The sequence below is a fragment of the Furipterus horrens genome, unplaced genomic scaffold (genome assembly GCF_987537825.1).
Source record: "Furipterus horrens unplaced genomic scaffold, mFurHor1.1.pri manual_scaffold_2, whole genome shotgun sequence".
Lineage (NCBI taxonomy): Eukaryota > Metazoa > Chordata > Mammalia > Chiroptera > Furipteridae > Furipterus > Furipterus horrens.
Window position 1 is genome coordinate 152,334,717 of NW_028327172.1, and position 14,635 is coordinate 152,349,351.

The 14,635-nt window shown below is 35.2% G+C and overlaps 1 protein-coding gene across 3 annotated transcripts in view; it reads left to right on the forward strand.

The window, feature by feature from the left end:
* The window catches only part of MPP7 (MAGUK p55 scaffold protein 7), a 293,758-nt gene that overhangs the window by 178,267 nt on the left and 100,856 nt on the right, over window positions 1–14,635 (forward strand). For all 3 annotated transcript variants that reach the window (XM_090266643.1, XM_090266642.1, XM_090266641.1), the window contains 2 exons: window positions 699–776; window positions 3,329–3,409. In XM_090266643.1, the coding sequence (XP_090122769.1) occupies window positions 699–776; window positions 3,329–3,409 (159 nt within the window). The remainder of the gene's footprint in view (window positions 1–698; window positions 777–3,328; window positions 3,410–14,635) is intronic.

Below are 14,635 nucleotides of genomic sequence, written 5' to 3' on the forward strand. Positions count from 1 at the left end.
TGTCTTTATGTTTCTTGCGAAGGATGATGGGAAATTAACTTCCAAATTATTTTTTATTTATTAACATAATTTCACTTATTTTCCAATATGGAAAATTATTTTATTTAAGCTAACTACTTATAAGAAATGTTTCAAGTTATGAAAAATTCTGTTGTTTCTTAGAAATTTGAATTTTGAGGGTGAAGTTGGCAATTTGGGGGAAAAAGAAGTAATAGGCACAGTGTGTTCCTGGAGTGCTGGACACAGATCCGTGGAGCTGCTTCTCTTTCAGTGGTTATTATATACCCAACTGTCAGGATGTGGCTGCAGGTTTACTGTTTTACTTTAATCATAATTTATGTCTTTAGCAGAAATATAAACTACAACCAATACTTGAAGTATTGAAGCAATATGTTTAAGAAACTAAAGGTTTTATTATGTTAATATTTGGGGGGGCCAACCCTCTCCCCTGCAAAGGTGTAGTTTCAGTGTGGGCTCTATTTGATGATTTTTTTTTTTGTTTGACTTCCTGTTATAAACACTGGACCATAGTAAGAGATGAATTATGCACATATATGTGTCATCTCTAGGTTTATGGAAACATACAGTTTTTACTTACAATGTTCAGTGATCGGTTTCTATTTCCAGTGATAAGAATAGTTAAATATCTCATATTATTTACTAGCAGGTGAACTTTTATTCATTTGCTTTTCTTCCAGATTCATGAAAAACTACACTACTATGAGAAGCAGAATCCCGTGCCCATCCTGCACGGTGCGGCGGCCTTGGCTGACGACGTAAGTGTGCCTTTCTGAGATCACCCGGGCAGGTCTGCCAGCATGGCCTCAGCAGAACTTACCCCAGTGCAGACAGAGGCACACGATACTATGAGTGAAAACCAGGAAACGTTGCAAATGTTTCCAAAAAGTCTTGTCATCATGGAGCTTACACTGATATTATGCTGATTTTCACTCTCCTGTTATAAAAATTTTGCATGTAGATACCCTCTTGTTCTGACTTGGCAACTATATAATAGAAATTTTAGTCTTAATTCTCTTGGGGAGAGAGAAGCTGTCAGCTATTAGTGCATGCAGAAAGTCACAGACAAGAGGAATGCTTTGGAGGAATAAAGACGAATGAGATAGCTCTATTGCTGACAGTACTAAAACATGACAGATACTAGTATAGGAATGAGGCATATAAAATACATAAAAAGACAGGATTGTTTTTAAAATGGGTTATAAAGCATAGTAATGATTTATGGGTATTAGACCTTTCCAAATTACCTTCATAACCAAAAAATAAATTTTAGAAGCAGTTGGCATTGATGGAGTAGTTAATTTCCTGTAGCTATAATTTTATTTTCAATCTGGGGTAGGAAACTAAATCGTTGTTTCTTACTGTTCACTTTGGGACTCGGATGAATTGAGAGCACACCTGGGTAAACTATAAGGGACACCAAGCTAGACGAGAAACGTGTTTGGTGTGAAAGTTGGTTTTAGTGATCTCCTAGAGCTAATTTGTTGCTTTTTAAGTTTGTACTTTGTTATGTTAAAACCAATTTTAATTCAGTTTAGTAAAATATCAGTCCCATAAGTATAAAAAAATTGGCCTTTTTCTTTGATCTATTTTATATTCTAATTTAGAAATTAAAACATATGTAATAAATCTGCAAGTTCTGGGCTATTCCTTTAGTCCCCACACAATTTTACTTCCATTTGTATCTATAGAAATTACAGTTTACAAGGATGTTTCAGTATATGTTTTATGAGGAGGTTTACCTCTGCATTATAGAACCAAAACACATAAATGGATGATTAATGAAAGAGTACATATAGTTCTACAAAAAGCTTCAGTTGCCACTTGAGAAAGCCAAATTAAAAAAAAATTTTACTATTGAAGCTTTGGGGAAATATTTGCTTATAAACCAATGTAATTGAGGCCCAATCATATTATGACAATATTGCTCTTTTAAAAAATTAGCAACTAGTATGTAAATATGGTAAAACAGCATTTTGTAAGTCATCAGAGCAATGTATTGGAATGTTAAAAAATATTGTGACCAAAGAGTGCAAAGAGCCCTCTGCATCATTTTGTAAGTTAATTCTGTAAAATAGTTACCTTAAAAAAATTTAACAGCATTTTTTGGAATGTAATCAATGAATATACCAATTGTACTAGATTTTATTTCTTTGTGTATAATGTCTGTTTCGTTTTTCATTTAGAGAAAAGTCCTTTTTCAGAGATAAAAAGAATTATTTTTGGTTTAGTAGAAACAATAGGGGCAAATTTCATGCAATGTTTTAAGAATGGCTTTTAAACGAAAATATATGTATGTAGTTTGAATTCTAGACTGCATATTTCATAATTCTAATCTTTTTTCTATTTGTCTTGCTTTTCTTCATATGAAAGTTATATGATCCTTCCTATAGCCTAAAATTGAGATTTTGATAGGAAGATCTCCTAAGAATATGAGGCAGGTTCAAAGCTCTAGTCTTTGCTTTAGCTAGAACCAGCAAATGGGAATTTAAAAAAAAATTATTTATTGACTTTACAGAGAGAGGAAAGGAGAGAGAGAGGGAGAGAAACATCGACCTGTTTTTCTACCCCTTTATGCATTTGTTGGTTGATTCTTGTATGTTCCCTGACTAGGGATACACAACCTTATCATAACATTGATGAATCAGTATGATGCTCCAACCAATTGAGCTACCCAGCCAGGGCCCAAACCGGAGTTCTTGATCATTTTAGTAGAATACACTCAGCATTTTTGGTACTGGAGCAGTTGTCAACCTCTTATAAATCATTTTGTAGTTAATGTGGTTTATATTTAACAGACTCCTTAGTCTGTATAGGTAAACATAAAAGTTTTGGACCTTTGCCCTATTAGAGGCATTCTAGTTCTTTTTACACCAACTCTAAACAGCAAGCTACTGTGGGCTTTTGGAAACCCTGTGGATTTCACCACCTCATTCAAAGTTTTTTCTTTTTTTTCTTTCTTTCTTTCTCTTTTTATTAATAGTGTCAAAGTTTAATCCAGTCATTTTTACAGGTAGTCCTTTGTCTGTATGCAAAAGGCCATTAGGTAGATGAAGTGTTGGGGTTCTACCTCACTGCAATAAATCAGGTGATCTGGCTGATGTGGTTCCTTGGGCTGTGCTTAGCCAAGAGGCAAGGCTGGGATCTGGGCTGCCAAGGGCCTAAAAAGAAGAGCAATAATTGATAGTCTGTTTTCTTGCATGCTGACTTGTTCTTAATCACTGGACAGTTGCAAGGTAGATTTTTAGTGGTCACACATGGAACTACACAATGCTCTTATTAAATGTTCTTTATGTGATTTCTCTTGCAGCTGGCTGAAGAGCTTCAGAATAAGCCATTAAATAGTGAGATCAGAGAGCTGTTGAAACTACTGTCAAAACCCAATGTGAAGGTGAGGACATGCAATAAATATCTTCCAAAAGGGCCACTTTCTGAGATGTTAGATTAATTTTGTTTTGAGCTACAATTTTCAGGGAAATTTATTTTCAGTAAGTGCATAGTATTTTAATAGCCTAAATTTCATTAAGGAAAAAGAGTTGAGCTTTTCATTATTATCTTGTGACAAATTATAAAATACTTAAATTGGGAAACAGAATTTAAGTTGGCAAATAGAATGTGGCTTCAAGGTTATTTTGTTTTTAAATGAAGTTATGAGTACAGAATACAGAACCTATTAGTGATTTTGTTTATGTTCATTTTACTTGGCTAGTTAATGATATTCCATTATATTTGACAACTATATCTGTTTTTCTGTAAGAGCATTTTAACATTCCTCTTCTTCCTCCCCCTTCCTCCTCCTATATCCTGTCCCTTTACCAATTCATGTTTTAATATATCCTACCAATTTTACAGAGCAGAGCAGTTTTCCAGTGGGAATACCACCAAAATATTGGTAGATGGATTTTAATTCTCCTTGCCATTTTCCCTCCCATGTTTGGCACTTATTTTTCCTATAACTGTCATTAGTCAACAGAAGGTATTTTGAAATTTCTCTGTTAATTCTAAGGTCTTAAATGTTCTAAATCCTAAAAAACTAAGTTTTGGATTTGACTTGACTGTTTTTGTATGTAAAATTGTTAATGAGTCAAAATTGCATATAGATTACATAATTATATGATTAAAATGATTAGTTACGATGATTTCTAGTAAGCATATATAGACTGTTGGATGAAAATTTCTGCCTTGATGCAAAATCTGGTTTCTAATTTTCTTGAAAAATCTCCATTGGAACTATGCAATACATGTCTTAAAGTGATACTCAGAAAAAGAAAGATAGTATTAAATAAAACATAAAGTGAAGAGTATTAAATAAAACATAAAGTGAAGACATGCATGGAGTATAGTTTCTAATCCCTGAAGCTAAGTTTTAGTATGTGAATATATTATATATTGCTATAAAGGGTAAAATGGACCATGATTACTAATATGAGAGTAATTGACTTATAATGGTACAGAAGATATTGGTTAAATTTTAGTTTTAAAAGAATAAGGAGAGATTGAGCAAAAAGGAAAAAGGACAACAATGTGGTGATTGTTTGGGGGAGGGAGATATAAGGTGACTGACTAAATGGTAATGGAAAAATACACAACAAAAAAATTAATAAAAAGAATAAGGATCTTATCAGAACAGAATAGTTGCTTGATACTAAAGGCAAAGTGTGGTGAAACATTAAGAGCTCAGAGAAGGAGATTCATAGAGAATGCTCTTAAAATGTCTTCATTGGATTGCACACAAGAAATTAACATTAACCTTAACATGATAAGGTTAGCTATGAGAAGCCTGTTACACTCCTTATTGAGAAGTAGTATCTTGGCTTGAGCATTAGAAATTTGTAACAAAACAAAACATGATTTTGGTATTCTACTCAAGGGTGTTTGAAATAAAATAGCTAACAATAAAAGGATTATACTGGGTGAAAACTGGTATTTGGCTGGAGAGGGAGGTGTGATTTTAGATGGTATTATGCTCTACCATTGGATAAAACTTTATAACTAAACACTTAAACTTTATTATGGAAGAAATATTTTAGATGAATTATTTTGTTTATATCACAGTGTGACTAAAGAATGACTTAGAGATCAGTGTGAAATTTGTAGAAAGTGGGTAAGATTCTAGGCATGTGATATTGCTGCCTTTTTCTAGTTAGCCAGTCTTGGGAAGAAAATAACTTTCTTCCCTTTGTGACCTAACATTTAATATTATTTTCCTTGAAACCATTTATATTAACTATCATCAGTTTAAATATCAGTTTTATAGGTATTACATTTAGAAAGGTAGCCCCCAAATAAATTTTAGACTATTTTAGAATATGATCAACCACTCCTTTTTGTCCTGGTAAACTAAAATATTTGCTTTTCTTTTTTCTTTTAATTAAAAAAAAAATAAAAGTGATTTTTAAAAATGATTTTATTTATTTATTTTTAGAGAGAAGGGACAGGAAGGAGAAAGAGGGAGAAAAACATCAATGTGTGGTTGCCTCTGGCATGCCCCCAACGTGGCCCGAAACTCAGGCACATGGCCTGACTAGGAATCGAACTGGTGACCCTTTGGTTTGCATGCTGGCTCTCAATCCACTGAGTCACACTAGCCAGGGTGCTTTTCTATTAAAAAAAACAGAAGCAAGGTACAGTAGAATATGAGATGTATACATGAGTTATTAGGTAAACTAGCAGTTAAAATATGAAAAATTAATTTTGGGGTAGTAACTTGAATACTGTCTTATTTTTTGTGGATAAAGTCAGTAATTAGTTACTTTTAAAGATTACTGTTTCATTTTAAATACTCAATTCACAATACTGAAAAGAAACGAGATGTACCTCCAGAGTAATAATGACTTTTTAAAACACAACAGATATATGCAGTCATTATGTAGCCACTATGGGAAGGTAATACATGTATCCCACAGGTCTACCAACACTTTTTGAAAACTTTTATAACTTCCTCTGGTAATTCACAAGTATGATTGGAGTTGGATCTTCATTTATTCTTATATATTTAACAGGCCCTGTAGGTACAACTTACAGAAGATATATGTACTAATGAAGACGATAGGAGAAATGTTGGGTAAAATGTGGGAGTGCATGGAAATGCGGAACAGGGAGAAGTGAGGAGGAATCTTCCCAGAGGACATGGCACAAAAGTTGAGACCTGAAGGTTGAGTGGGAAGTAACCAAAGGGGGAAGAGGAGAGAGAAAAGAGCTGGGGGTGGGAAGTGAAAAATAAATGTTTTAAGTAAGGTGAATAGTATATGAAATCTCAAAGAAAATAAACTTGTCAAGTTTGGAGATATAAAATAGGTTCAGTTTCACCTAACTGTAGTTTGTGAAAGAGGAGGGGCAAAAGTTTAGAGCTAGACAGCAGAGCCTCTGATGGGGAGGGGCTATGCGTCCGGGTTTGTCCAGGGTGGTCTGGTGCATACCTGTAGTTCCAGCATTATTATAAATAGCTCCCCCTTTCAGTTTTCGTTCTTTATTAAATTATATGGCCACTCTAACTGTGAGCTTTTTAAAAAGTCTGGATTTTATCCTAAGGGGCAATGGAAAGTCACTGAAAGCGTTTACACAGGCAAGGGACATAATCATTCCGTATGGAATATGTGGAGTGATGACCTGGGGTGGAGCACTGGTGGTGCGGTGGGAGGAATGGGATACTGAATGGAGCAAGGCCACTTGGGAGCTTTCAGAAATAATTCAGGTCAAACATAATTGTGGTCTTCATGACTGAAGGATGGGTGAAAGGAAGTGAAGAAATAGGTGGAATTGGATATGATTTTAATACATGGTATTAGGGCAAGTGATTAATCATTGGGGAAAAGAAAGACACTCTCCTTACTAGAATGAATTCCAAATAGATTGAAGACATAAGTGTAAAAAGCCATAATCATGGAAGAAGCATTCACAACCTTAGGCACACACACAAAAATATTAAAGTTAAAACCATTCATCAGTGAGGTTAGAAAGAATATTTAAATAAATAATTTACATATTTGTCTTAGTAAGTTGATAGTTTATTACTATAATTTTACCATTTAGGAAGTACTTTGATACTTTTGAAAATACACAGAAAAATTTATTTGATAATACATAAATCGTATTTTTAATTCAAACTATAGAGAAGTAGAAGCCCCTGTCCCCATTGCTTTTTTAATGAAGATGAGCATTCTTTTTTTTTTTTTTTAGCATCCTTTTCGATGCTTAATGACTTTTTTTTTTCTATGAACTTAGTGTTTGTTCGCATGCTTTTATTTATGACCATTCTTAATTGGCTACATTACCTTTCACTCCTTTTTATATACATAAATATATACCTTTTTCCCAATTATAAATAAGACAACAAAATGCACTATTTAATGTTTCTTTGTTTTGTTTTGTGGACTTTTAACATTTGGATATTTTGGACTTCTCTTTAGATCAACATAATTATCTATTTAATATCCCTTAGAGGTAGACATATCTGTTGCTTCTGTATTTCTGCCATATCGCTATATATTATATCTTAAGAACATCTGTTGTATATTACAGAATTTTTTTGGTCAGTAAATTGTTGGGTTAACATTTTTGTACATTTAAAATTTTGATAGTTACTGCCATCTTGTCCTTAGCAATAATCTAAACAGTTTCTCTCAGTGAAGAATGCTTTCAATAGCACAAAAAGGTTATTTTGTCCTATGCCCTAGCAAACCTTGTTTAATGAATATATACATATTTTTAGCTTTGCTAGTGATCACCATGAGAATACAGGGTAGGGCAAAAGTAAATTTTTAGTTGTGAGTACATGAAACACAAGAGTTTATTCTTGCATTATAATTTATTAATTACTGTATTACTTGCCACATAAACAACTGTAAACCTTTTACCCCACCTTGTATATGCCAGCACTTTTCCTATATTACTTGTTTGCCCTTAAGTCTTGAATAGTTAGAAAATGACATGTCATTCTGCAACAATAGTTTCACCTGAGAACTGTCAAAGATTTAAATATTGCTCCCATTCTTTCAATCTGAGAATTTATGGTAAGTTTCCATATACAAAACCAAGTATTCTAATTACTCAGTATTATCTACAGATCTTAAAGTCCAGGAAAAAGTCAAGTCTAAAAGATACAACAGATAATGAGAAAAGGAAAATGGTACTAAGTAGCCACAGGCCCTAACAGATATAATAAAATGTGAAACCTTCATTCAATGATGCCATCCCATCTACAGTAATGTTTGTGGTATTTAGGGACATTGATGGAGAGATGTCCGGTCTCTACAAAGACTTTGTTTCTAGGGGAAGCAAAGGGAGTCAATAAGTAAGAACTATTTCTAGATATCAAATTGTTACATTAAAGGTAAATCAAGCTCTGTGAGTACCATTCTGTGGCTTATTTTTGATGAAACAGTGAAGTGATATCATCTCTGGAACAGAGGATGGTTATTTAGGAAGTTGGAGGAAATTTGATGGATGTGTAAAAGGCAATAAAATAAGATTTCTTGTCATTTTTTAGTTTTCCAAAATATTTACTTGTAAGAAATTACTCATTTTTTCAAATGAAATTAATTTTAATAATTTTGATAGGCAACAGAATTAATAACATAGAACAAAAAAACAGGCAGAATGGATGAGATTTCATTAAAACATGCTAAAGGGAAAAGTTAAGCTTCCTTCTGTAGGAATAAATCAGTGTTACTCACCTTATGAGTTAGACACTTAGTTCTGTGGACCTGACAGACACTTAGAACATAGAGTTAACTTCAGGGGGTCCAAGGCAATGAAAGCTTGTGAGCCTGATGAGTTCCAAGGCCTAGTGTTCAATTTCCTGCAGATTTGTCTGAGGGACAGGTAAACCCATCAGTTGTGATTGGTAGTTATGGCATATGGAAACACAATTTTTATTTAAGCATTGCCTTTTGAAAGGAAAATCTGTATATTGAAGAATAAGGTCACCACAGTTAAAACAGCAAAATGGACCACAAGGTTACTTTTAGTTGTCCAAAATAGAAATGGTGCTAACCAAAAATATTTGTAAAACAAAGCTTCTAAAAATTAGAAACTTTTAAATTTTAAAACTACATTTTGGAATCCAGGTATAGAAATCAATACAAAGCTAAGGAAGAAAAGAACATAGCTGTTGTTTTTATTATTGACTAACAGTATAATAATTACTTTATTTTAAAATATGTACATTAGCAATCTCTATTATTTTTATTGTGTATATATAAGATAGTTACAGGTGCCCAGATAGTGGACATTTCTGGTGTTCATTGCTCTGTATGGATCCATAGTCCTATCTGCTGTCATACTTCCTATCTGAACGACTTTTTATAACATATTTTGAGGGGAGAATACAAATCTGCTGGTGATGAATTTCTTCAGCCTTTGTATGTCTAAAAAGTCTTCAATATCCCTTCATTTCTAAAAGGTATTTTTTACTAGGTATAGAATTTTAGGTTGGCAGTATTTTTCTTTGAGTATTTTATTTTTACTTATTTATTTATTTTTCTTTTCTTTTCCTTTTTTTTTTTTTGATTTTCAATTACAGTTGTCCCATTTTTTCCCCATTTTTCTCCCCCACTCAGCCCACCCCTTCTCCCATAATCATATTCCTCCCCGTTGTCCATGTCCATGAGTCATTTATACAAGTTCTTTGACTAAACCCTTCCCTTACTTATCCCCCTTCTCTTCCTCCCCCCTCCCTCCTATTGACTGCTATTCTGCTCTTTGTCCTATTTAGTTCGTTTGTTTGTGTTGTTCTTTAGTTTCCTGTATTAGGTGATTCTTTGAGTATTTTAAAGATGCTGTTCCATTGTCTTGCGACTTTTATTGTTTCTGATGAGAAGTGTCATTTTAATCTTTTTTTTTCTTTTACATATAATGTTCTCTTTTCCTTTGGATGTCTTTAAGATTTTCTTTTTATCATTTGTTTTAAGCAATTTGGGATTACTTCTTTTTGGTTTCTTGTGATTAGATGTGATGAGCTTCTTGAACCTGTGGCTTTTTTCTCATCATATTTTAAAAAATATTTTAAGCATCCCTTCTTTTCTTTTGGAGATGCAAATTATGCATATATGTTAGGCCATTGAAATTGTCTATAGGTCAGTAATGGTCTTTTCATGATTTTTCACTGTATTCTTTCTTTTTTTTTTTTCAGATTTAATGTGTTTTATTGATTAAAATATTACATTTGTGCCAATTTCCCTTCCCTCTGCTCCCCTCCACCCGGTGGCCCCCCTCCCTCCAGTTGTCCGCCCCTTTTAGATTATGTCCATTAGTTGTGCATACAGTTCCTCCCAACCTCTCTCCATCTATTTCATTCCCTCCTACCATGATCCCCAATTCCTATATCATCTCCCTCCCTCTCCCCACTCCCCCTCCCTGTTGACCTCCCCCCAATATGCTTCCCGTACCCACAGTTCCTTTTCCACTCTCGTTGCCTGTTTAGTTTGCCTTTGTTTCATCTCCCTAGCTTCTGTTTTTTTAAACCAGTCCCTTTAACATCTCATATAACAGTGGTTTGGATCTAATGAACTCTTTCAGTTTTATTTTGTCCTGGAAACACTTTCTCTGTCCTTCTATTCTGAATGACAATTTCGCTGGATAGAGTATTCGTGGTTGTAGGGTTTGGATTTTCATTACTTTGAATATTTCTTGCCAGTCCCTTCTTGCCTGTAGGGTTTCCCTTGAGAAGTCAGCTGATAGTCTAATTGGGACCCCTTTGTACATAATTCTTTTCTTCTCTCTTGCTGCTTTTAAGATTCTCTCTTTATCTTTAATTTTTGACATTTTGATTATAATGGGTCTTGGAGTGGTTCTCCCTGGGTCCAGTCTCTTGGGAACTCTCCTTGCTTCCTGGACCTGCAAGTCTATTCCCTTCCCCAAGTCTGGGAAGTTCTCCTTTATTATATTTTCACTAAATTTTTCAAGTTCTAGTTCATCTTCCTCACTCTCTGGCAAACCAATGATTCTTATGTTGGGCCTTTTATAGCTGTCCCAGAGGTTTCTGATCCTCTCATTGTTGCTTCCCATTTCCTCTCGCTGCATTGGTTGACTGCTTGTTCCTTCTCCATATTCCAGTTTGTTGAAATGAACTCTGGATTTTTTTTCCTCACCATCTGTCTCGTATGTGGTTTTGTTCCTTTCGTTATGAATGTTTTTCGCTTCTTTCTTATCTTTTTCCTGCTCTTTTGTGAATTCTGTAAGCCACCTGATAACAATGGCCCAGAACTGAGCCTCTGACAGGTTTCTTATCTGTTCATCTGTCAGGTTCTCTATCTGCTGCCTGGTGAGCTGTGCTACCGGGATTTCTATAGTTGTCTGCCTCATTTTGACAGATGCGTTTTGTTTTCTTGGGCTGGCTGTAGGGGGCAGTGCCTGTGTACGCGTCACAATTCAGCGACCGGCGCCTGTCCGCGACCTATTTCGCAGCCCTGTGGTGCTTTCTTTGGGGGCGGGGGTCCAAGATGGATTCACACAGTTATTCAGCTAGGAGACCGGGATCCGTCCTCCCGCCCCCCTGGGCCTCACTGTTCAAGGCGATGCGGTGGCTGCTTTCCCCAGCGCTGGGGTCGCGCACTGCCAGGGGCTTGACTGCAGCCGGGATTTTTCGCCACCCCGCCGCTGTCCCAGGTGCGACCGCAAACAGTGCTGCCCTCTTTAACTCTTACCTGCCCAAATGGCACCGCTGGTTTATAACTTCATATGTTGGGCTTCCGTGTAGTTTTATTTTCTGGAATTTCTAGTTATCCTTTGTTTTGAAGTAGTTGTATTCCTCTCTAGTTGTAGAGGGAGACCTAGCGTGTCCGTCTAAGCCTCCATCTTGGCCGGAAGTCCCACTGTATTCTTTCTTTGTTTCATTTTAGATAGTCATTTTTGGAGTTTGGGAACACTCAACAATTTTTTTATAGAAATTAATGGTAATTGCTTTTTTTGAAATGCTATTTAGGCTTATCAAGTTTTCATAGGAATGCCCTACTTTTGGAAATTGAGGGAAACCTATTGGGGGTTGGATAATAATTCGTTATTATTATAGGGACTATCCTCTATGCTATTAGATGTTTAGAAGTATCCCTGACCTCTATGCACTAGATGTCAGTAGCATCCCCCAAACTGTGACAGATCAAAAATACAGTGGTACTCCAGTACTCACCATTAATTTGTTCTGAAACTCATGACCAGTGCCAAAACCAATGAGTACCAAGCAAGCAATTGAGTGATGAAGCATGTTCTCTTGTGGGGTGGTGTTGTGACTCTTATAAGTTCTAGCAAGTGCAAAGAGTGCTGAAACATTTTTTTCTCGTCCGAATGTTACAAATACAGGGTTTGATAAGTTCTGAAGCCAGTGAGTACCAAGGTATATGTGTATCTCTAAGTACTGCCAAATGGCCCCAGGGGAGTAAAAATGGCCTCAGTTAAGGACCACTGCTCTAATGCTTTCTGGTAGTTTTACTGTATGCAAGCCTTGGCTAGGTACTTGGCTGAGGACTTGGGCTGAACCTCCTACAGATCTTCAGAGCTCTGTCTCTGTGCTGTTCTCTCCTCTCCCATACTCTTCCCAGAGAACTTTAGCCCTTTCCTTCCCTGGATTCCCAGCTGTTTTCTCAACTCAGGGAGACCACTGAGTTCTGCCTGGGTTTCTTTTCCTCCCAACACAGCCAAGAAACTCACTCGAGGCAGTAAACTGGGGCATTCCTAGGGCTCATGTTTGTTTCCTATCTCTCAGTGATCATTATCCTTCATCTGATACCTAGTGTCTTTGAAAGCCATTATTGCATTATCCTTTTTTATTTAAAGTTTTCTCATATGGGTTCCTGTTAGCTTCATCTTGGCCTACATCCTCATTCTCGAATGATAGTTTTTCTTGGTATATAACTTTGGGCTGGCTGTTATATTTTCTAAGCACTTTCAAGGTATTTTAACTATCTTCTAGTTTCCATTGCTGCTCCTGATCCGTTAGCTCTCAATCAAAATTTTTTTTCCTTTCTGATGATTTTTTTTCTCTCTGAGATATTTTGAAGATCTTTTGCCTTTGGCATTTTGCTATTTTACTATGATGTATCTAAGCATGGGTTTCTTTCTATTTTTCCTGCTTCCTAAAGGATATATTAGGCTTCCTGAATATTCAGACTGCCTCTCATCAGTCTTTAAGTATTTGCAGTCAATATCTCTTTGGATATTTCATTATCTTGGTGCTGTTAATTCTTTCCCTTTGAAACTGATTGGGTACAAAAAGCTCCTACCATAAAGGAAAAAATATTAATTAGGCTCATTAAAATTAACATCCTTTGTTCATCAAAAACCACTAATAATAAGAAAAAGACGGGACAGAAAAATGTGTAAGAATCATGAACCACAAAAGAAGATATTCACATGCCCAATAAACATAGGAAAAGGTTTTCATTATCATTAGCTGTAAGAAAAATTAAATTTTAACTACAAGAAGATACCCCTGCACACTCAAAATGGCCAAATTTAAACTAATAACATAAAATGATGCATCTAGAACTTCCATAAGCTGTTGGTGGGGTTATAATTGAAAAAATTTTTATCTACTGATGTTGACTATACTTATAACCCATGACCCAGAGATTCCACTTATTAATATAGTTAACCAAATTATACATACAAATATGTATATGTGTATATATATATATAAAGACGTGAAATATTTACAACAGCCTTATTTATGATAGGAACTGAAAGCAATCTAAATGCCTGCCAATAATGGGCATAATAGATAATGAAACTGTGGAAGTATTCATATGTTGTAATGCTATATAGTAATGAAAAATGAATGACTGCTGCTACCAGGAGCAGCATGGATGAATCTCAATAACTTAATATCAGGGGAAAAATGACTATGCACTTATAATTTATAAATATATATGCAGTATTTAAATAGAGACAAAACTACCACCTCAAGGGGAATAGAGGTCAGGGTAATTAGGAGGGAGCATAAGTGGGGGCTTCTGGGGTTCACTTACTGTTGTATTTCCTGTTTTGTGGATATTTACATGGGAATATTTATTTTTGAAAATTTCTGCTGTATGCTTATAAATTGTATACTTTACTGTGTATATGTTATAGTCAAGCTTCATTAAAAAATACACTGTTTCTTTGCTGTCTAAGCACTTCTATTTCAGTAGTTAGCAAATACTACACATATGCATAAATGCTTATGGATTATGAACATGTATGAAGGCAGAGAAGGTGCTATGAAGTCAAGCTACTGAGGGGGATCTGCTTTTATATTGAATGTTTTGGCCAGGTCTCTATGAGAAAGAGTTATTTAAATTGTGTTGAGAAGGGTATGAGGTAAGGTTAGGGAGGAATGTAAGACTAGGACATGCTCAAGAGTTTGGTCTTCATTCCAAGATCAGTGGGTAGCTTTAGAACAGTTATTAGTAGGCTCTTTATGTGATTTGATCTGTTTTAAAATAATTATTTGCCTACACTGTGAATCATGGATTTGAAAATGAGCCAGAGGTGAATGCTGTTGGACTATTTAGAGGCTACTGCAATGCTCCAGGTAGAAAGGTGATGACATCAGTGATCAAGCCCAGGAGGCTGATAAATTGTTTTGTAAAAAGTACCTGTTGTTTCTACTCACTTTTGCTGTTGGAGCATGACAATGGCCATC